This window comes from Moschus berezovskii, chromosome 12 (assembly GCF_049115385.1).
Source record: "Moschus berezovskii isolate FMDL1 chromosome 12, NW_MosBer_1.0, whole genome shotgun sequence".
NCBI lineage: Eukaryota > Metazoa > Chordata > Mammalia > Artiodactyla > Moschidae > Moschus > Moschus berezovskii.
Window position 1 is genome coordinate 27,102,610 of NC_142471.1, and position 22,816 is coordinate 27,125,425.

Here is a 22,816-nt window from a genome sequence, read left to right on the forward strand (position 1 = left end):
GAGGGTGCCCTCTCAGGTCTGCCCTTCTGCAGGTGAAACATCTGAGTTTCTTTGGACTTTTGGCTTCCTGTGACTTGCCTCAGTTTCATCTGTAAATGGGTGTGATAGCCTGTCTCCTAGAGTTGTGAAGATGAAAGAACTTCCTCTATGTAAAGCTCTTGGAATAGCACTTGACACAAGAGATCAATATAAGTTGGTTATATCATTCCTATCTTGAGTCCACCTTCCCGACGAAGTGCTCAAAGTTTCCCTGACAGTCAGGACCCAGGACTGGGACAGGTCTTATGGGGCCCTTTTGAGCACTGCGGAGTTCAGGAAATGGCTATAAAATCTGCATACTCCAGCCCTGCCATTTATTTTATGTGTGACTTTGGGAAAGTTATATAACCTCATTGCACCTCAGTTTCCCTTCATTTACAAAATAGGGATGATAATAGTACCTGGTGGTGCTAAGTCATGTCCAGCTCTTGGGACCCCATCAGGCCCCTCTGTCCATGGGATTTCCCAGGCAAGTATACTGGAGTAGGTTGCATTTCCTTCTGGGACCCAGGGATGGAACCCACATATCCTGCACTGCAGGCAGTTTTCTGCATGGCAGGCAGATTCTTAACCGCTGAGCCTAATATATAGGAAAGCACTTAAAACAGTGCCTGGCATAGTAGGTGCTAAATAAATGTGAGCTCTATTTATTACGTGGGGTTTTAATACTTCAGTTTCACCTTTTTTGGTTCCGTTTTTCTCCCCCTCCCTTTCTTCTTTCTTCAGCAGCCACATCATTTTAGTGCATTAATGTAAGCTCGTGATCAGTTCCCCCCACTCACCCTCTTTTTTATTTGAATGGTTCTGAATCAGAACCACTTTCCCGACCGTCTCTCTCCTCTTCTACAGACTTCTTTCTTTCACCATCAGAGTCATTGTGCCGTGCCCAAGGACAAATGATACTATTCAAAACAAACTCAGCAGTTCAGCCTTTGAGGGCCAGGCAGGGCAGTGCCATGGACAGAAAGACATGGGTGTGAATCTAGTTTCCACCATTTATTACCCGTGAAGCCCTGCGTATGTCTTTTAGGCCTTTTAACCTCATTTTCCACATCTTTAAAAAGGAATTTATCATCTTTTCAATACTGCTGTGAGGATTAAAAGTCAAGGGCCACAGACCCAGTGTCCTTCCTTCTCCCCAAAGTTATGGGTGGAGGCGAAACAGATAGCTTGAGTAAAACTCTTTCCATGCAAAATTTAAAAGTGTCACCTTTCACTCCCCTCCCTACTCCAAAGAACCTCCCAGGAAACCTGCCCACCACTGCTCTGTTTTAGATCATGCCTCCTCCTAGGATCACCTGACTGTCAGTCTGGGGTACTGCCAGCCTTGAACCTTCATCCAAGCAAAGCATCGTTGCTCTTATTTAACACGTGAAACCACTGAGGTTAATGCCTTACCCAATATGATACAGCTGGACAGTAGAGGAAAGAGAGCACTCCTGGGGACTTCTAGGGCATTGGCTCTGTTGCCCTTCACCCTAGCTTACCTTCAAGGTTCTTGGCTATTTGAGAGCATCTGAGAAATTATGAGTGTGGTCACCCAAGGCTCAGAAGCAACCCCTGCTCATCTGGGGAGCCCTTTGTCTTTCAGGGCCTCCCACTCTACCCATTCTGGTCAAGCCCTTCATTTCAGAGGTGCTGCTCCCCATCCCACCCCACCCCCAATAGCTGTAGCTGAGCCCCTGTGTTGTGTCCCAGGGATTGTTCTAACCATCAGTTCCACCTTCCTGGAAACTGATTTTCATCTGAAAAGCTGGATGCCAGGAGGTGGCAGGGGGCCATAGGATTGAGAAGGCCCTTGAAGGGAGAAGGGCTTCCTGTGCTGACTGGAACCTGTGTGGACACCTACTTGGAAAAGGGTCTGAAGGGAAGGGGGAGGAGATAGAAAGAGATCTTAAATCAAGCTTTCTGGAGGACACTGAGGGAAGTCAAAGAGGCAAAAGCCTGAGCAAAGCAGTAACTGTCAGCCACGGGAGGGAGGGTTTAATGGGCTGTGGTGAATGTGGGGGAGCTGAGGCTTAGCCAGCAACCTGGCTGAGGTTCAGGTTGACAGTGTGCCATGTGTTAGCTTGTGTGATGCTGTGTCTGGGCGTCCGGAGCCTCCGGTTCTAGAGCAAGTTCTACTTACTGTGTAACCTCGAGCAAGTGGTTCAGCCTCTCTGGGCATCAGTGTGAAGAGGGAGATGGATTGGAAGCGAATCATTTGGTGATTGTTAATCTGGTCTCCCAGTCCTCGCATTCCTAGCTCCCAGTGAACACAAGACTGGAAAGTTCTGCCTCTTTCCAAATCGGCTCATCATCCCTCCCGTCCCCTGCTGGCTGTTCCTCCTGCTGTGCTGTCCTCCCAGGGAAAGACCCCCACCTGCACAGCCTGAACACTAACCAGGTGACAGACTCAGGGCCCTACGGGGGCTGGACAGGGGAGGCCAATGCGTAAATGAATGTGGCCAGGCACGGCCGCAAGGGCACGCCTGCCTGGCTTCTGCCTCCAGCTCCTGGAGATCGCTGCCATCAGAATGTAGGCTCAGGGTTGCCAGCTTTTCTGATTTTTTCAGAAGCCAGAAACCCAGATATTTTTCATGAATTTCAGCTCTCAATTTTAAATGGTTGGGCAACTAACTCAAAATTACTTTTAAACATTGTGCAGGCCAAACAAAATACATCTGTGGACTGAATTCAGCTCAACGCCCTTTTGCAAGTTCTTGAATCTCTACAGGCCAGTGGTTCTCAACCTTGGCTGCACATTAGAATCCTACACAGGAACGTAAAAAAAAATCACCAGTGCTGGGACCATAGTGCAGACCAATTGAATCAAGTTTCTGGCAGGCAGGGCCTAGGAATCAGTACCTTTTCAAAACTTTCTGGGTGATTCTAATACGTGGGCAAGGTGGAGACCCACTGCAAGCCCCTTCTTGGCTTTTCCCCTTCCACAAAGGCCCTGGTCTCATGGACCATCAGCTATAGGGAGAAATGAATGAGTGAGTGAGTGAGTGAATGATCCCCTTGTCTGTGGTTCACCCCTATACTAGTCCCAAATCATGACTCTAACTGTGCCCTTTCTGTGGACGTCCAGGTACCCCTCCGCCCAGAGTAAACCTAAATTCCTCCAGGGACTTCCCTAGTGGTCCAGTGGTTAGGACTCTCCGCTTCCACTGCAGGGGGCATGGGTTCAATCCCTAGTCAGAGAATTAAGATCCTGCATACTGCGAGGCCAAAAGACAAAACAAAACCTCCTCCATATGCCATACAAGCCCTTCACAACCTGCAGCCTCGAGTCCTACTGTTTCTCCCTTGATCACCCATATTTCCCTCAGCGAGCATCCCTGCTCTTCCTGTTGAAGTGCTCCATGCCTTTGCCGTGCTGTTCCCACTGCCTGGCTACCTCCTGATATACCACTCCTTATCTCTCCTCACCTGCCCATCAGCCAGTCCCTTGTCCCATCCTCTCTGCTCCCACATCTCTAGAGTAGCTATTAGACCAACCTTTCCCTGTTAGTCTCACCTTGGAGATTTTAAGCCCCACCCACTCCCTGAGGCCACACCCTATGCCAATTGCATCACCAGATAATAGTTTTTAAAGATCCCCTGCTGCTGCTGCGTCACTTCAGTCGTGTCCGACTCTGTGTGACCCCATAGACAGAAGCCCATGAGGGTCCCCCGTCCCTGGGGTTCTCCAGGCAAGAACACTGGAGTGTTCCTTCTCCAATGTGTGAAAGTGAAAAGTGAAAGTGAAGTTGCTCAGTCGTGTCCAACCCTTAGCGACCCCACGGACTGCAGCCTACCAGGCTCCTCCATCCATGGGATTTTCTAGGCAAGAGTACTGGAGTGGCTTGCCATTGTCTTCTCCGTCCTGGGTGTTCACTGGAAGGACTGATGCTAAAGCTGAAACTGCAATACTTTGGCCACCTCATGCGAAGAGTTGACTCACTGGAAAAGACTCTAATGCTGGGAGGGATTAGGGGCAGGAGGAGAAGGGGACGACAGAGAAAGAGAAGGCTGGATGGCATCACCGACTCGATGGACATGAATTTGAGTGAACTCCGGGAATTGGTGATAGACAGGGAGGTCTGGCGTGCTGTAATTCATGGGGTCGCAAAGAGTCGGACATGACTGAGCGACTGAACTGAACTGAACCAAGGTGATTCTGCTGTACAGCAAAGTTTGAGAATCACTGTCTTGATACTGAAGTACTATTTCCCTTCCCACGCCTGTCTCCCTAACTAGCCTATGACCACTCCTCTGTCTCAACCAGGAGCGGAGATCCTTGGTTGTTTGCTGCCATACCCTAGCATCCTTCCTTGGTAGGTGGGGTGCACGAGGCCTGTGCTGGCCTCTCCCGGGCACCCCCTGCCCTCTAAGCATATGGAGATGTGCTCTGAGATGCCCATGGGAATTGGGAGGTGCCCATGCAGAGGGCTGACATGAAGCTGCAGAGTGCCCTGTAGGATGTCTCTCCCGTGGCAGCATCTCCAGAGGGAGACTTGATCTCTCTCCCTGGCTGGAAATGCATCCAGGCCTTTGGGGTGAGGAAGGCCACTGGTGTTACCACTATTTCATAAAGGATCAGAATCCACAGGGGAGGGTACGGGGGTCTCAGCCTGGTGGCAATATGGCTCTCAGGAAACAGTGACACTGCCAGCATTTTCAGCATCTGTTTGGTGGTGGGGGCAGGACTAACCCTGTGAAGAGTGAGGTCAGGGGAGCTTCAGAGAGACTGAGGTTTGGGCCAGAGTGGGCTCCCTTCCTGGGAGTCAGGAGGTGCCCCTCTCTTTCCTTCGCCAGCCAACACTTCCTTCAAAACTGGTTTACAATGCTAATTAATGAGCTCTCCCCAAGGAAGAGTTATTTGCATTTATAAATGACAAGCCAAGGTGCTAATGGCTGACTCACTTCCCACAGCACAGCCAGGGTGGAAGAAGAGGCCAGAAGTGCCATGCAGAAGAGCTCAGGACCTAGCAAGGAGCCCAGAAAGAACCCAAGGCCGGAGCCAGAAGCCTGAGCATTCTTCTGGGCTCTGCGCTGCATGTCGTTGGGTAAAGGCTCCACTTGCCCTCTGGAACACTCTCTCTGGAGCTCAGTGTTCCCATCTGTAAAGTGGGAGAGCCATGGACCAGAAGAACTTCCCACTCTGGGGTCTACCTACTCTGAGAACCCAGGCTAAAGAGTCCCCTCAGAAGGGGGGCCTGGGGCCACACCAAGAAAGCAGCTCTCTGGCTGGGGTCCTATGCCCTGAGCGGGGGGTGGGTTGAAGGCTTCTAGGTCGAGGTGGGGACAGGTCAGCATCACAGGACCAGAGAAGTAATGGCAAAGTGTTGAGGCCTTTTGGGAGAGGTGGACAGCTCTCTGGGGGCAGCAGGGCCTCCTTCAGACAAGACAGAGCCTTTTGTAAACCATTTCCCAGGCCCTGGGCACCAATCCCTGGAAATATGGACTTGGTTTGGTTGCCGCACCGATTCATGTCTGGCCTTGACCACGTTCTCTGTCGTCCCCAGTTCTCAGTGTTTCACCTGGAAAACTGAAATAAAACCAGTAGCTCCAGCCCATGCTGTGGGAAGTACTCTGCACAGCCACAGACTCGTGGTGAGCGGCTGGGATAGGTTTTATTTAGCTACTTTTCATCTCCTTTGTGCACCTCTGATTCTTTCCTCTCCCCTCCAGCTGTGAATGGTTCCCATCCTTTACCAGAAACACTGAGCAGGTGGTTCAGCTTGGTCCCAGGCAGATTAACATCCTTGCAGGAGACTCGGTCATTAGAAAAGAGTACCCAAAACCTAGAGATGAGGCCAAGATGGTAACTGCATGTATGCATGAAGCTCTGTTTAAAGGGCTTGCCCACGAAATGTTCCCGTGTGGCTCTGTCAGTTACCATTGCTTAAACGCACAGATGCTGAGAGGTTACATGGTAACTCGTGGATTTGTGTCCAGTAGAAAAGAACGTCAACGCCACTCTTGGCTGTTTATTGCCTTGGAGGACACTGACCAGTGTTGCATGTAACAGTGACCATATTCCAACATTATTTTTTCTTCCAGGATTATACAAACGCTCTGGGAATCAGCTTTACTGTCTTGGTTCCCTCATTAACTAATGAGCTGAATAAAATCTTTGACACATGATCATCCTATATTTATAAAAGTCATGTTTTTAGCTTCTGAAAATTACACTTTGGCACTGCCTATCACAGGGACCTTGAGAATATGAGAGGGGATCTCAGAGTCATAAAAAGTGAAGCTTCTCAAACTTGAGTATGCCCATGGATCATGTGAAAGTTGCTCAGTCGTGTCCGACACTTTGCGACCCCATGGAATTCTCCAGGCCAGAATACTGGAGTGTGGAGTGGGTAGCCTTTCCCTTCTCCAGAGGATTTTCTCAACCCAGGGATTGAATCCAGGTCTCCCACATTGCAGGCATTTCAGGTGGATTCTTTACCAGCTGAGCCGCAAAGGAAGCCTTGTGAATCATGTTGGGGGAGACGGGGTGGTGGTGGTTAAAATACAGATTCTGGGCTGCAACAAGTTGAGAAGATTGGGGAAGGGGTGTCCTCCTTCGCACTTAGCTCTCTGAGTTTCTGGGCTTGGCCTGCTTAGGACATCCTTCTTCAGTGCTTAATTCAGTTCATTCGCTCAGTCGTGTCCGAGTCTTTGTGATCCCATGAACCGCAGTACGCCAGGCCTCCCTGTCTATCACCAATTCCCGGAGTCCACCCAAACCCATGTCCATTGAGTCGGTGATGCCATCCAGCCATCTCATCCTCTGTCATCCCCTTCTTCTCCTGCCCTCAATCCTTCCCAGCATCACGGTCGTTTCAAATGAGTCAGATCTCTGCATCAGGTGGTCAAAGTATTGGAGTTTTAGCTTTAGCATTAGTCCTTCCAATGAACACCCAGGACTGATCTCCTTTAGGATGGACTGGTTGGATCTCCTTGCAGTCCAAGGGACTCTCAAGAGTCTTCTCCAACACCATGGTTCAAAAGCATCAATTCTTCGGCGCTCAGCTTTCTTCACAGTCCAACTCTCACATCCATACATGACCTTTGTTGACAAAGTAATGTCTTTGCTTTTTAATATGCTTTCAAGATTGGTCATAACTTTCCTTCCAAGGAGTAAATGTCTTTTAATTTCATGGCTGCAATCACCATCTACAGTGATTTTGGAGCCCCAAAAAATGAAGTCTGACACTGTTTCCACTGTTTCTCCATCTATTTCCCATGAAGTGATGGGACCAGATGCCATGATCTTTGTTTTCTGAATGTTGAGCTTCAAGCCAGCCTTTTCACTCTCCTCTTTCACTTTCATCAAGAGGCTTTTTAGTTCTTCTTCACTGTCTGCCATAAGGGTGGTGTCATCTGCATATCTGAGGTTATTGTTATTTCTCCCAGCCATCTTGATTCCAGCTTGTGCTTCTTCCAGCCCAGCTTTCCTCACGATGTACTCTGCATATAAATTAAATAAGCAGGGTGACAATATATAGCCTTGACGTATTCCTTTTCCTATTTGGAACCAGTCTGTTGTTCCATGTCCAGTTCTAACTGTTGCTTCCTGACCTGCATACAGGTTTCTCAAGAGGCAGGTCAGGTGGTCTGGGCTTCCCATCTCTTTCAGAATTTTCCACAGTTTATTGTGATTCACACAGTCAAAGGCTTTGGCATAGTCAATAAAGCAGAAATAGATGTTTTTCTGGAACTCTTTTGCTTTTTCCATGATCCAGTGGATGTTGGCAATTTGATCTCTGGTGCCTCTGCCTTTTCTGAAACCAGCTTGAACATCTGGAAGTTCATGGTTCACGTATTGCTGAAGCCTGGCTTGGAGAATTTTAAGCATCACTTTACTAGTGTGTGAGATGCGTGCAACTGTGCGGTAGTTTGAGCATTCTTTGGCATTGCCTTTCTTTGGGATTGGAATGAAAACTGACCTCTTCCAGTCCTGTGGCCACTGCTGAGTTTTCCAAATTTGCTAGCATGTTGAGTGCAGCACTTTTACAGCATCCTCTTTCATTATTTGAAATAGCTCAACTGGAATTCCATCACCTCCACTAGCTTTGTTCGTAGTGATGCTTCCTAAGACCCACTTGCCTTCACATTCCAGGATGTCTGGCTCTAGGTGAGTGATCACAGCATTGTTATTATCTGGGTCGTGAAGATCTTTTTTGTACAGTTCTTCTGTGTATTCTTGCCACCTCTTCTTAATATCCTCTGCTTCTGTTAGGTCCATATCATTTCTGTCCTTTATTGAGCCCATCTTTGCATGAAATGTTCCCTTGGTGTCTCTAATTTTCTTGAAGAGATCTCTAGTCTTTCCCATTCTGTTGTTTTCCTCTATTTCTTTGCATTGATCACTGAGGTAGACTTTCTTATCTCTCCTTGCTATTCTTTGGAACTCTGCCTTCAAATGGGTATATCTTTCCTTTTCTCCTTTGCTTTTCGCTTCCCTTCTTTTCACAGCTATTTGTAAGGCCTCCTCATACAGCCATTTTGCTTTTTTGCATTTCTTTTTCTTGGGGATGGTCTTGATCCCTGTCTCCTATACAATGTCACGAACCTCTGTCCATAGTTCATCAGGTACTCTATCAGATCTAGTTCCTTAAATCTACTTCTCACTTCCACTGTATAGTCATAAGGAATTTGATTTAGGTCATACCTGAATTGTCTCATGGTTTTCTCCACTTTCTTCAATTTAAGTCTGAATTTGGCAATAAGGAGTTCATGATCTGAGCCACTGTCAGCTCCCAGTCTTGTTTTTGCTGACTGCGTAGAGCTTCTCCATCTCTGGCTGCAAAGAATATAATCAATCTGATTTCGGTGTTGACCATCTGGTGATGTCCATGTGTAGAGTCTTCTCTTGTGTTGTTGGAAGAGGGTGTTTGCTATGACTAGTGCGGTCTCTTGGCAGAACTCTATTAGCCTTTGCTCTGCTTCATTCTGTGCTCCAAGGCCAAATTTGCCTGTTACTCCAGGTGTTTCTTGACTTCCTACTTTTGCATTCCAGTCCCCTATAATGAAAAGGACATCTTTTTTGGGTGTTAGTTCTAGAAGGTCTTGTAGGTCTTCATAGAACTGTTCTTAAGAGTCTGAGGAAAAGGGCAAATATGGATAGTGATTCTAGGCATTTTCTCATCACTGAAGTAGATCATGAAATAAATCCTGGACCTATGAATATCCAGTTTGATTAATCAGATATAAGATCCAAAATGATCCTTATTTTGTATGTAAAAGGAAATATATATGAATGCGTTTTCTCACTTATATTTGACTTTTTAGACTAAACTCCGCATCTCTGTCAGGGTTGGCTGAGGACTGGATAAATGATGGCACATTGATTCAATGGAATATTTTTCACCCATTAAAAAGAAGCAAGTGACTTTATTACATATCAAAATGGAATAAGTCTTCAATTTATTTTGTTAAATGAACAAAGTGAAAGGCAGAGCAGTCAGTGTGTACAATACACTGCCATTTGGGTAAAGACATTAGCAAGTTATATATAATGTGAATATGTATAAATGAGTCTAGGGGAGTAAATAGGGAAGTGTTAAGAGTGTTGCCTCCTCAGAAAGAAACTGAGCGCTTGAGGTAGGACGTGTGGCAGTTACTGTTAGATAAATACCCAACTATTCAACAACCTCACCTCTTCCTTGAACTTCCCTCTTTCAGTTTTCTCAGACTGTCTCCTCTTCCATTTCTCCCAGGACCTAGGGCTTTCTTACACATCTCTGTGTGCCCCGTTTTTCTTGGAGAATTCACTCAAAAATTCACACTAGACAATGCTTTGTAAATTATACTTTTTCTTCCTCCCCTTATTCACTAATGCTTATCTATCCTATTCGTGCATAGCCCTGTTGTCTGTTAAATATGAGACAGAAAAATGCTGATTTTGTTAAGGCTCTAAGCAGTTTCCAATCCAGGAGATGAAAGAGGATTGGTTTAAACTATTCTTGATAATCCTGTTTCCACTTTCCAGATACTTAATTTTTTTAGTCTTTTTTAGCAGCTTGAGCCTGAGAAGGCAATGGCAAGCCACTCCAGTACTCTTGCCTAGAAAATCCCATGGATGGAGGAGCCTGGTGGGCTGCAGTCCATGGGGTTGCTAAGTGTCGGACACGACTGAGCGACTTCACTTTCACTTTTCACTTTCACACATTGGAGAAGGAAATGGCAACCCACTCCAGTATTCTTGCCTGGAGAATCCCAGGGACGGGGGAGCCTGGTGGGCTGCCGTCTATGGGGTCACACAGAGTCGGACACGACTGAAGTGACGCAGCAGCAGCAGCAGCAGCAGCAGCTTGAGCAGTATGAAATTTATCACATGAGAAATATATCATTGTCCTTTAAAGTGGCCATCAGATAACGAAATGAATCTTGTAATTTTTACTTGCAAGTTTCAATATCAGTGAATAGAAGGACTAATGAATGCTGATTAAATGCTGAATAAAACTTCAGAATTTTCTTGAAAAAAAAAAACCATGCAGATTCTGATTCAGAAGGTCTGGGGAGGGACCCATCCACCATCCCCTGAGGTGCTGTCGATGCTGCTCATCTGAAGACCACAACAAGAGCAAGAGCCCCCATCCAACCTCTCAACTTTGGGTATAGGAATCCTTCTCAAAATCCTGTCAAGGGTTGGCATAGGATCACAGGGAGAGGGTGATGCTAAACCGAAAGCAACAGTCAGAGTGGTAGGCTAGTGCACACTGGCCACCCGGCACTCCATTAGGAAAAGCCCAGCCACAACACCATGGCTCGCGAGGGCATGTGTGTGTGTGCGCTCAGTTGCTTCAGTTGTGTCTGACTCTTTGCAACCCTATGGACTGTAGCCCACCAGGCTTCTCTGTCCAGGGATTTTCCTAGCAAGAACACTGGAGTGGGTTGCCCTTCTCCAGGGGCTCTTCCCAACCCGGGGATCGAACTCATGTCTCCTGCATTGGCAGGTGGATTCTTTACTGCTGAGCCACCAGGGAAGCCCCGCTTGTGAGGGATGAAAGACCGAAGCAAAGACTTCCTACTGCTTGTCAGTCCTTGAGATGACAAAGGCCCTGAGGCACGTGCACACCTGGGGTGTTGGAGGAACAGGGGGAGGCCAGGGAGCCTCCCAGTGCAGTGAAGAAGGAAAAAAGTACCAGAGAAGTAATGAAAGGAAGATCACTACTGGTCCTAAAGACCACCGGAAGGCCTTGGCTTTTATACTGAAGTGCCATGGAGACCCTGGAGGATGTGGGGAGATAGGGACTTAGGATTTAAAAGGATCCTCTGGGGAATTCCCTGGGGGTCCAGTGGTTAGGACTCCACACTTTCCCCACCAGGGCCCAGGCTCAATTCCTGGTCACAGAACTAATCAATCCCTGTTTACAAGTCACACAGCACAGCTAAAAATAATTAAAAAAATAAAAGGATCCTCTGGGTGCTGCGTGGGGTAGAAACAGAGACTCTTTAAGGTGCAGAGGTGGGGGCCCTGCTTTGAGTCTGGTTTACTGGGTCTCAGGTGGGTTTGGAATCTGAATCTTAAAACATCCCGGTGACTTAAGTCTCTTATACAGTCCAGAGATCCAGGACCACCCTTCTTCAACTCCCAGGGCCCATGCATGTTATTTTCTAGGTTCATTGAAGGGTTCATTCCCAGGCGTGGCCTGCATGCTCCGTCGTGTCTGACTGTTTTGCGACCCCATAGACTAGCCCACCAAGCTCCTCTGTCCATTGGATTTCCCAGGCAAGAATACTGGAGTGGGTTGCCATTTCCTACTCCAGGGCATCTTCCTGACCCGGGGATCGCACCCGCATCTCCTGCTTTGGTAGGTGGATTCTTTAGCACCAAACCACCTGGGAACCCATTTTCTAGGTAACTGGTGCCAGTGAGCTAGAATGCATCATGACTGGCACCCATCAGAGTTGTGTCGTGTGGCAGTTCTGCAGGGTCCGCCCCTGAAGACACCCTAATTTAAGTGTTTTCCAGATAGAGGAGAGAGGGTGTCCAGGTACCCTTGGCTGGTAAGAATCTGGATGTACACAGAGTAGCATGAGCCTAGCTGACTCCTGGCCAAGGCTCTGAGTTATACGAGTTATTAGTTGTCCTTGGTGGCCCAGCGCAGAACCTGCTAGATTCCTTACTGTGAAGAGGGAGGACCAGTGAGCTGTCCGTCTTCTCACTTCCTGTGGGATGGAATCTCCCATCAGCAGCCAGATGTCCTCCAGGGATGCGTGGCAAACAGCTCTGTGCTTCCCTGAGAGACAGGTTCTTGTCAGGGCACTCGAGTTGAGCCCACACAAGGGCTGGTGTAAGCAGAAGATGAGGAAGCTCTTAGGTGTATGAAGTGGGCATAATGCTGACTGCCAAGGGCTACTTACCTCTACGACGGGAGGCAGTCTTAGCACCCATTTTATGGATGAGAAAAGCAAGGGTCAGGGCTCTTCATAGGAATGTGATGGGAGAAAGAACATGTGAGTTGGAAAAAGCAATGGCATCTCCCATCCCAGCCAGCCTCCCAGCTCAAACCCCAGCTCTGCTTCTTCCGAGGCACACATTGACCCGTAGGCCCTGAGGCTGTCCTCGTCTGCAGAGTGAGGACCCAGGGCACGTTGCTGATGATAAACAAGAAGACAGAGACGTGCTCCCCAGAGCTGTAGAGGCCCGATGAGTGCTCCTGCTCGGACCTAGAGCAGTTGGACTTGTGCCCCTTTTCTGAGGGACAGGTGCAGCCCACTCAGCCCTGACGCTCACATCCACAGAGTGATCTGACTGCTCTTGGACCCAGCCCAGCTCATGTCCTGCCCAGTGGCCCAGTGATGCAGACTCCCAGGCCTGCCCTTCTTGACCTTGGCATCTCTCCCAGCACTCTGGCCAGAACTTCTGGGTCCTTGCCAATGTTCACCCTTCCAGGAACTGCTCCCCACCCCAGGACCAGCTTTCTGAGAAGGGACAGGCACGTTTCAGTAAAGTAAGGGGTAAAGGGTACCCTTCACAGTCAGTAAAGGGTAGCTCCAAAGTAAGGCCTAGGGCCCAACACTGAATCTGGGAGAGAATGAGAACCAAAACCCCCTGTGTGTGGTGATGGATGTTAACTAGACTTACTGTGATGGTCATTTCACAGTTTATACGCATAGGGAATCACTGTTATACACCTGAAACTAATATAATGTTATATGTCAGCTGTATTCTCAAGCAAAGCAAACCTCTAGCCCCACACGTCTTACTATCAACATTAATAAGTCTTTGTATCTTATCATATTCAACACAACAGTACTAATCCAGGAAATTCTTGCCCAGAGATTAAAAGTTGTAAATCACCGTATTATTCATTCTAGGAAATTCCTGAAACCATCATTTAAAGGAACATCAAACTGCCTATCTCTTTAGTAAACAGCATCAAAAGAGAGCTTACAGGGACTTCACTGGCCATCCAGTGTTAAGAAACTGTATTCCCAATGCAGGGGGCACAGGTTCAATCCTTAGTCAGAGAACTAAGATCCCACATGTCACTCAGCACAGCCAAAAAAAAAAAAGAAAGAAAAAAAAACTTACATCTTTTTTCCTTTTAATAAATATTTCATTTTTTTCAATTTAATTGAAGGATAATTGCTTTACAGAATTTTGTGGTTTTCTGTCACACATCAACAAGAATCAGCCATAGGTACAACCATGTCCCCTCCCTCCCAAACCTCCCATCTCCCTCCCCACCCATCTCCTTCTCCATCCCACCCTTCTAGATTGTCACAGAACCCCTGTTTGAATTCCCTGAGTCATACAGAAAATTCCCCTGGCTATCTATTTTGCACATGGTATTGTATGGATGTGAGAGTTGGACTGTGAAGAAAGCTGATCGCCGAAGAATCGAAGCTTTTGAACTGTGGTGTTGGAGAAGACTCTTGAGAGTCCCTTATACTGCAAGGAGATCCAACCAGTCCATTCTAAAGGAGATCAATCCTGGATGTTCATTGGAGGGACTGATGCTAAAGCTGAAACTCCAATACTTTGGCCACCTCATGAGACGAGTTGACTCACTGGAAAAGACTCTGATGCTGGGAAAGGTTGGGGGCGGGAGGAGAAGGGGACGACGGAGAATGAGATGGCTGGATGGCATCACCGACTCTGTGGACATGAGTTTGAGTGTACTCCGGGAGTTGGTGATGGACAGGGAGGCCTGGCGTGCTGTGATTCATGGGGTCGCGGAGAGTCGGACACGACTGAGCGACTGAACTGAACTGAACTGAACTGAATTGTAAATTTCCTTGTTTCTCTCTCCATACATCTCACCCTCTCTCTCCTCCCCTCCCTGTGACCTTAGGTCTGTTTTCTATGTCCGTTTCTCCATTGCTGCCCTGAAAATTAATACACCAGTACCAACTTTCTAGATTCCATATATATGCAAGAACATATGATAGTTACATTTCTGACTTACTTTACTCAGTGTAATAGGCTCTAGGTTTGTCCACCTCATTAGAACTGACTCAAATGTGTTCCCTTTTATGGCTGAGTAATATTCCATTGTGTATATGTCCCACAGCTTCTTCATCCATTCATCTGTTGATGGACATCTATGTCTATGTGGCTTTCATGTCCTAGCTATTGTAAATGGCACTGCAATGAACGTTGGGGTACATGTGTCTTTTTCAATCATGGTTTTCTCAGAGTATATGCCTAGGAGTGGGATTGCTGGGTCATATGGTGATTTTATCCCTAGTTTTTTAAGGAATCTCCATACTGTCTTCCATAGTGGCTGTATCAGTTTACATTGATTTACATCAATTTACATTCCCACCAGCAATGCAAGAGGGTTTCCTTTTCTCCACACCCTCTCCAGCATTTATTGTTTGTAGACATTTTGATGAAGGCCATTCTGACTGGTGCAGGGTGACATTTCATTGTGGTTTTGATTTGCTGTACAAAAAAGATCTTCACGACCAAGATAGTCACGATAACATGATCACTGACCTAGAGCCAGACATCTTGGGATGTGAAGTCAAGTGGGCCTTAGAAAGCATCACTACAAACAAAGCTAGTGGAGGTGATGGAATTCCAGTTGAGCTATTTCAAATCTTGAAAGATGATGCTGTGAAAGTGCTGCACTCAATATGCCAGCAGATTTGGAAAACTCAGCAGTGGCCACAGGACTGGAAGAGGTCAGTTTTCATTCCAATCCCAAAGAAAGGCAATGCCAAAGAATGCTCACACTACCGCACAATTGCACTCATCTCACACGCTAGTAAAGTCATGCTCAAAATTCTCCAAGCCAGGCTTCAGCAGTATGTAAACCCTGAACTCCCAGATGTTCAAGCAGGTTTTAGAAAAGGCAGAGGCACCAGAGATCAAATTGCCAACATCCGCTGGATCATGGAGAAAGCAAGAGAGTTTCAGAAAAACATCTATTTCTGCTTCATTGACTATGCCAAAGCCTTTGACTATGTCGATCACAATAAACTGTGGAACATTCTGAAAGAGATGGGAATCCCAGACCACCTGACCTGCCTCTTGAGAAACCTGTATGCAGGTCAGGAAGCAACAGTTAGAACTGGGCATGGAACAACAGACTGGTTCCAAATAGGAAAAGGTGTACGTCAAGGTTGTATATTGTCACCTTGCTTATTTAACTTATATGCAGAGTACATCATGAGGAACGCTGGGCTGGAAGAAGCACAAGCTGGAATCAAGATTGCTGGGAGAAATATCAATAACCTCAGATATGCAGATGACACCACCCTTATGGCAGAAAGTGAAGAGGAACTCAAAAGCCTCTTGAGGAAAGTGAAAGAGGAGAGTGAAAAGGCTGGCTTGAAGCTCAATATTCAGAAAACAAAGATCATGGCATCTGGTCCCATCACTTCATGGGAAATAGATGGAAAAACAGTGGAAACAGTGTCAGACTTTATTTTCTTGGGCTCCAAAATCACTGCAGATGCTGATTGCAGCCATGAAATTAAAAGACGCTTGCTCCTTGGAAGGAAAGTTATGACCAACCTTGATAGTATATTAAAAAGCAGAGACATTACTTTGCCAACCAAGGTCCGTCTAGTCAAGGCAATGGTTTTTCCCGTGGTCATGTATGGATGTGAGAGTTGGACTGTGAAGAAGGCTGATCGCCAAAGAATCGATGCTTTTGAACTGTGGTGTTGGAGAAGACTCTTGAGAGTCCCTTATACCGCAAGGAGATCCAACCAGTCCATTCTAAGGGAGATCAATCCTGGATGTTCATTGGAGGGACTGATGCTAAAGCTGAAACTGCAATACTTTGGCCACCTCATGCGATGAGTTGACTCACTGGAAAAGACTCTGATGCTGGGAAAGGTTGGGGGCGGGAGGAGAAGGGGACGACGGAGAATGAGATGGCTGGATGGCATCACCGACTCTGTGGACATGAGTTTGAGTGTACTCCGGGAGTTGGTGATGGACAGGGAGGCCTGGCGTGCTGTGATTCATGGTGTCGCGGAGAGTCGGACACGACTGAGCGACTGAACTGAACTGAATGAGTGGAAAAGGTCAGTTTTCATTCCAGTCCCAAAGAATGCTCAAACTACTGCACAATTGCACTCATCTCACATGCTGGTAAAGTCATGCTCAAAATTCTCCAAGCCAGACTTCAGCAACACGTGAACCATGAACTTCCAGATGTTCAAGCTGGTTTTAGAAAAGGCAGAGGAATCAGAGGTCAAATTGCCAACATCCGCTGGATCATGGAGAAAGCAAGAGAGTTCCAGAAAAACATCTATTTCTGCTACTGACTATGGACTGTGTGGATCACAATAAACTGTGGAAAATTTTGAAAGAGAGGGGAATACCAGACCACCTGACCTGCCTCTTGAGAAACCTATATGCAAGTCAGGAAGCAACAGTTAGAACTGGACATGGAACAACAGACTGGTTCCAAATAGGAAAAGGAGTGCGTCAAGGCTGTATATTGTCACCTTGCTTATTTAACTTATATGCAGAGTACATCATGAGGAACGCTGGGCTGGAAGAAGCACAAGCTGGAATCAAGATTGCTGGGAGAAATATCAATAACCTCAGATATGCAGATGACATCACCCTTATGGCAGAAAGTGAAGAGGAACTCAAAACCCTCTTGAGGAAAGTGAAAGAGGAGAGTGAAAAAGTTGGCTTAAAGCTCAACATTCAGAAAACTAAGATCATGGCATCTGGTCCCATTACTTCATGGGAAATAGATGGAGAAACAGTGGAAACAGTGTCAGACTTTATTTTCTTGGGCTCCAAAATCACTGCGGATGCTGATTGTAGCCATGAAAGTGAAAGACACTTACTCCTTGGAAGGAAAGTTATGACCAACCTAGATAGCATATTAAAAAGCAGAGACATTACTTTGCCAACAAAGGTCCGTCTAGTCAAGGCTATGGTTTTTCCAGTGGTCATGTATGGATGTGAGAGTTGGACTGTGAAGAAAGCTGATCGCCGAAGAATTGATGCTTTTGAACTGTGGTGCTGGAGAAGACTCTTGAGAGTCCCTTGGACTGCGAGATCCAAGCAGTCCATTCTAAGGGAGATCAATCCTGGGTGTTCATTGGAAGGACTGATGCTAAAGTGGAAACTCCAATACTTTGGCCACCTCATGTGAAGAGTTGACTCACTGGAAAAGACTCTGATGCTGGGAGTGATTGGGGGCAGGAGGAGAAGGGGACAACAGAGAATGAGATGGCTGGATGGCATCACTGACTTGATGGACATGAGTTTGAGTGAACTCCAGGAGTCGGTGATGGACAGGGAGGCCTGGCGTGCTGTGATTCATAGAGTCGCAGAGTCAGACACGACTGAGAAACTGAATTGAACTGAACTGAATGAGTGATGTTGAGCATCTTTTCATGTGTTTATCTTTTCATGTGTTTTATCTGTATGTCTTCTTTGGAGAAATGTATTTTAGGTCTTTTTCCCACTTTTTGATTGGGTTGTTTGTTTTTCTGGTATTGAGTTGTATGAGCTGCTTGTATATTTTGGAAATTAATTCTTTGTCAGTTTCTCCCATTCTGAGGGTTGTCTTTTCACCTTTTTTGTAGTTTCCTTTACTGTACAAAAGCTTTTAAGTTTAATTAGGTCCCACTTGTTTATTTTTGTTTTTATTTCCATTATTCTAGGAGGTGGGTCATAGAAGATGTTGCTTTGTCATCGCGTGTTCTGCCTATGTTTTCCTCTAAGACTTTTATAGTTTCTGATCTTACATTTAAGTCTTTAAGAGCTTACATCTTAAGACTCTTTGAACCCCTTGCTTCAAAACGTCTGCTTGTTGTGTCCACCGATCCTAAACTCTATCACGATCTTTACGCTATCCTAGTCAAGGCATCGGAGAAGGCAATGGCAAGCCACTCCAGTGCTCTTGCCTGGAAAATCCCATGGACGGAGGAGCCTGGTAGGCTGCAGTCCATGGGGTCGCTATGGGTCGGACATGACTGAGCGACTTCACTTTCACTTTTCACTTTCACACATTGGAGAAGGAAATGGCAACCCACTCCAGTGTTCTTGCCTGGAGAATCCCAGGGACGGGGGAGCCTGGTGGGCCTCCGTCTATGGGGTCACACAGAGTCGGACATGACTGAAGTGACTTAGCAGCAGCAGCAGCAGTCAAGGCATCCTTCCCTGCACAGAAAGCCCCACCTGAGAACAGACTTGGAAATCTTCTTCACGTGACTGTGCCCTCCTTACGCTGGCATGCTGGGAAGGCATGGTAAAGATCTCCCTGACCCGGAGAAGAGTTGTCTCGGCTCTGTCTGACCAACAGCTCTCAGCCTGTGATATTTTTGGTGAGCCAGCATTCAGCAAGAGAAACGGAGTCGGGGGAGTCTTCTGTTTGACCTTTGGGGTGGGGTGCGTGGCAGCCTGAGTCCAGGCTGGTCCAAAAGACACAGCTATAGTGAGGCCCCCAGAACCACAGACAGAGTGAGTTCTAGAAAGTCCCTTGGGGGTCTCCTTACAGCCCCTTCCCTTTACAGACAGCAAACAGGGTCCAGAGAGAGGAAAGGAATTTGTCCAATGCACAGAACTCACTGCAGTTGTTAGGTAGATTAAATGAGTTACTATCCACAACGTGCTTAGACACTGCCTGGTGTGCACTAAGCTCTATATGTATTTGTTAAACAAAAGTGATGGCAAGGCTGGCCTAAAACTCAAGGCAAACTCAGGCTGATCTCCCAGATTTAGAAAACAAAAACTGACTTAAACCTTGAATCCAGGAGCAGTTTCTCACTTGCATCAAAACACCTGGAGTTAAAGATTATTAAAGTGGAGTGCTGGGCTCCACCTCCAGAGGATCTGATTCTGGGGTGAGATCTCTGACCAGCTCCCTGGCTGGTCCTGAGGCCCCTCCTTGAGAACTTTGGACCCTGAGACATGAACCACTCAGGGTATAATTTCTGGCATCACTCAGGGAGAAATGGCAAGGCGGGGACAGTGGGCCCCTTCATCCTTCTGCAGGTACCAGGTCCCCCCCGACTGATGTTTAGACCTCTGCAGCCGCACAGTGTCAGGGCAGGCATCAACTCTGCCTGGCTGTGCCTCAGCCCACTGTGAATATTCCAAGCCACACTTGGGTCAAGCTGCTTTACCCCATAATTTCTATCAGAGGGGCAGCCCCTTCTCTGTGCTGATGGATGGGGTCACCACCCAGGCCACGTGAGATCTGTGCCATGAGAATGAATCAAACACCAACAGGCAGATGAAACCAACACATTCTTTATTGCAGACTGAAGCGAAGGGCTCACTCACACAGTGGGCTTTGATTTGGGGCCTTCTCTGACTGCCCAAGTTTTCCCAGCAGGCATGAGCAAACTCTCCAAGCAGAGTAGAAAACAACTTCCAAAAGCCACCCTGTCTAAGGTCCCTAGGTAACGACCTGGGGAAGCAGCAGAGGTCACCCAGGAAGGCCAAGCAAAGCCAGCTCTCCTCTCCTGGTGGCTTTGGGTCAGTCCCTTCACTGGGAGCACCACGCAGCCTCTGGAAAGATCGAAGGGGCCCAGGGTCTCTGGGGACTGGTTTAAGGGGGCATGAGCAGACTCAAACTCTACCAATGGTGCAGAGGGAGGGCCAAGAACCTTCACCCTCTACTTTGAGAATGTCCCAAGGATCGCCTCAGGCCCCTGCTTGTGGGAATCAGCTGGCGATCTTCTGAAATGAAGTTTCTGGTTCCAGAAGTCTAGAATGGGGCTTGGGATTCTGCATTTCTACCGAGCTCCCATGGATGCCAACTCTGCAGGCATCCCCACAGACCACACTAGAGCTGCAAGGCTCTGGCCATATAGTGTCTTCCTGCATATCAGAAAAGTGCACCCCTTCTTTGACAAGGAAAACCCCACTCCAGGAAACAGTCTAGGGTATCCCAACCAGCCTGGGCTGGATTGCAGGCTCGCTCACTTGTCCCCACCGTCCATGGCTGAACTCCGAAGCCCTAGAAGATCCCATTTCAGCCTCCTCAACCTGAAAACACTTTCCCCCAGAGCTTCACCAACCAGGCCTTGGAAGATGAGTAGAGCGAACACCAATCACTCAGCAATGGGCCAACAGTGGCCCAACCAGTCAGCCTCTTGCTGATACCAAAGGCCTGGGCAGGGGCAGGCGGTGGAGCCGGGGAGGGGGGATGGGCCTGGGCGCGTTCTGAGGAAGCGTTAGGGCTCTGAATGGTGGTCTGAGCCTTGAACAGCCCAACCTCAGGACAGGAAGCAGGCCACTAGTCCACAGGTGTAGGATCTGGGTAGTCTGACTTGCTGCAAGACCTGAGGCAGCAGCTGTCTCCTGTAGACCAGGCCAGGTGGGCTCTGGGCTCTGAGTCTGCTAGCTCCACAGATGAGAAGGTGGGAGGTAGATATATTTGGGGATCACGGGGTCAGCAGTTGTCCAAACCACAGGTGTGGTCAGTAAGCCAGAGCCCCAGGCCCCGTGGATGGACCAGTTGCCCGTTTGCCAGGTGCTGTCCCAGTGTTAGCTCTGAAAGTCCCACATCCTAGGAAACCTCTCAGTCCCAGGCAAACAGAGATGATTGGTCACACAATTACCAGGCCACACCCTAGACTCCAGATCGAGGGCCTAGAGATAACTAGGTCATCAGGACTATGGGTGGTGGTGGCCTGGGAACTGGCTGGTCACAAAGTCCATGGTGCCTTCTGGCCCCGCATGGACCAATGACAAGGCAGTCAGACAACTGTCTGAGGGCGACTGTGTTGAGGGTGGCACAGGTGCAAATGGCTGTGTTTCTCTCTGGGCTGCCATTCCTGCAGCAGGGCTGATGCCAGGCAAACCTGGTCACCACGGGGGCAGGGATGGAGCAGTCTGGACTTCCAGCCCCACTGATCTCTTAGTCATGGGGAAGCACAGAGCCTACGTGATACGCCCCCGCCGGTCCTTGGGCCCCTACACAAACATTCTCAGCCGTGCCACAGCGCTGGGCCACACTCTCTCTGCAGCTTTCCCGTGACTCCTAGTTCCGGTTTGCGCCAATCCAGGGGCCCAGAGGGCTGAGGACGGGGCACAGTGGAGGGCCTCATCCAGGTTCGTCCTCAGGAAATAATAAATAGATGGAGGTTGTCTTCTGTCACTCTCAGGGCAGCTGCTGGCTCTCAGCACTAGAAACAAAGCCTCAAACCCACAAGGGCCCAGAAAGTGCGCAGCTATGCTCATCCATGGGCCCAGAAGGTACTGATGACTTGAACGTAACTTGGAGGTATGTGCCAAAAGCCTTCAAGGAACCAGCAGGCCCTGTCTTTGCCCCCTTTCTCAATTTGTAAGGCTCAGAGGACCAGCCCAGGTTTGCACAGAAGCTGTGGGTGCGGGAGTCTGGGCTCCAAGCCCCGCCGTGCCTCCTGCATCCGGGTACTCCAGGGCCCGCTACCGCTCTACCTATCTATCCGGCCCGCCGCCCCTCCCACCGCGCTGCTCGCCCGCCCGCCCCCCGCCCCCCAAGCTTGGCCTCACACGGGCCCACGGGACTCGCTCCCCTAGGGTGCCAGGCCAGGCGGCCTCTGTCCCCTGCCGGGCGGGCGTGACGAGGCAGGCCTAGGGTGGGGGGGCCCGGGCGCCCTCTGGAGACATGAGCATGTCGAACTTGATGAGTGGTGGGGCGATGACGCGCACCTCGGCGTTCAGCGGGTTGAAGCGCAGGTTGATGCGGCGCAAGGCAGGCATGGCAGCCAGCTTCTCCACGGGCACGTCTGTCAGGGAGAAAGGGACAGGTTAGGGGGTTGGGAGCACGCGGGCAAAGAAGAAGGATGATGGGATTCACTCACTGTATGTGGACTCAGAGCCTGGCACCTGGCCCCGTGTGTGGGGCCATTGGGACCCACCAGGGAGATACAACCACAGGCAGGAAAGCATCCTATTAAACGCAGGATTACCACTCATCCCAGCCATGCCACTCCTGAGTGGCACTCACCAAATTGCAAACAGGTACTCAAAACACTTGTGTACATGTGTTCACAGCAGCACTATTCACAATAGCCAGTGTCCACCAATGATGAGTGGATGAACAAAAAGCAGTAGAGACAAACCATGGAATATTAGCTTGACACAGGCTACAACATAGATGAACCTGAAAAACGTGCTGAATGAAAGAAGTGAGACGCAAGAGATCACAGAGTACATGATCCTGTTCTTATGAAATGTCCAGAATAGGCAAAACCATAGGGACAGAAAGCAGATTAGTGGTTGCCAGGGACTGGGGAAGGAAGAATTGGAGAGGGACTACTTAATGGGTGCAGGGTCTCCTTTGGGGTGATCAAGTATTTTGGAACTAGAATTGACAGTGGCAGAGCAGTGTCAATGTATCAAATGCCACTGAACTGTGGTTAAAATGGTTAATTTTATCAC

General features: G+C 48.3%; 1 protein-coding gene across 3 annotated transcripts in view; it reads right to left on the reverse strand.

Annotated features, from left to right (window-relative positions):
• Positions 1-19,677: 19,677 nt before the first annotated feature.
• The window catches only part of LRRC20 (leucine rich repeat containing 20), a 74,397-nt gene continuing 71,258 nt past the window's right edge, over positions 19,678-22,816 (reverse strand). For all 3 annotated transcript variants that reach the window (XM_088841941.1, XM_055425548.2, XM_055425549.2), the window contains one exon: positions 19,678-22,161. In XM_088841941.1, coding sequence (XP_088698067.1) covers positions 22,007-22,161 — 155 coding nt within the window. In that variant the 3' untranslated portion in view covers positions 19,678-22,006. The remainder of the gene's footprint in view (positions 22,162-22,816) is intronic.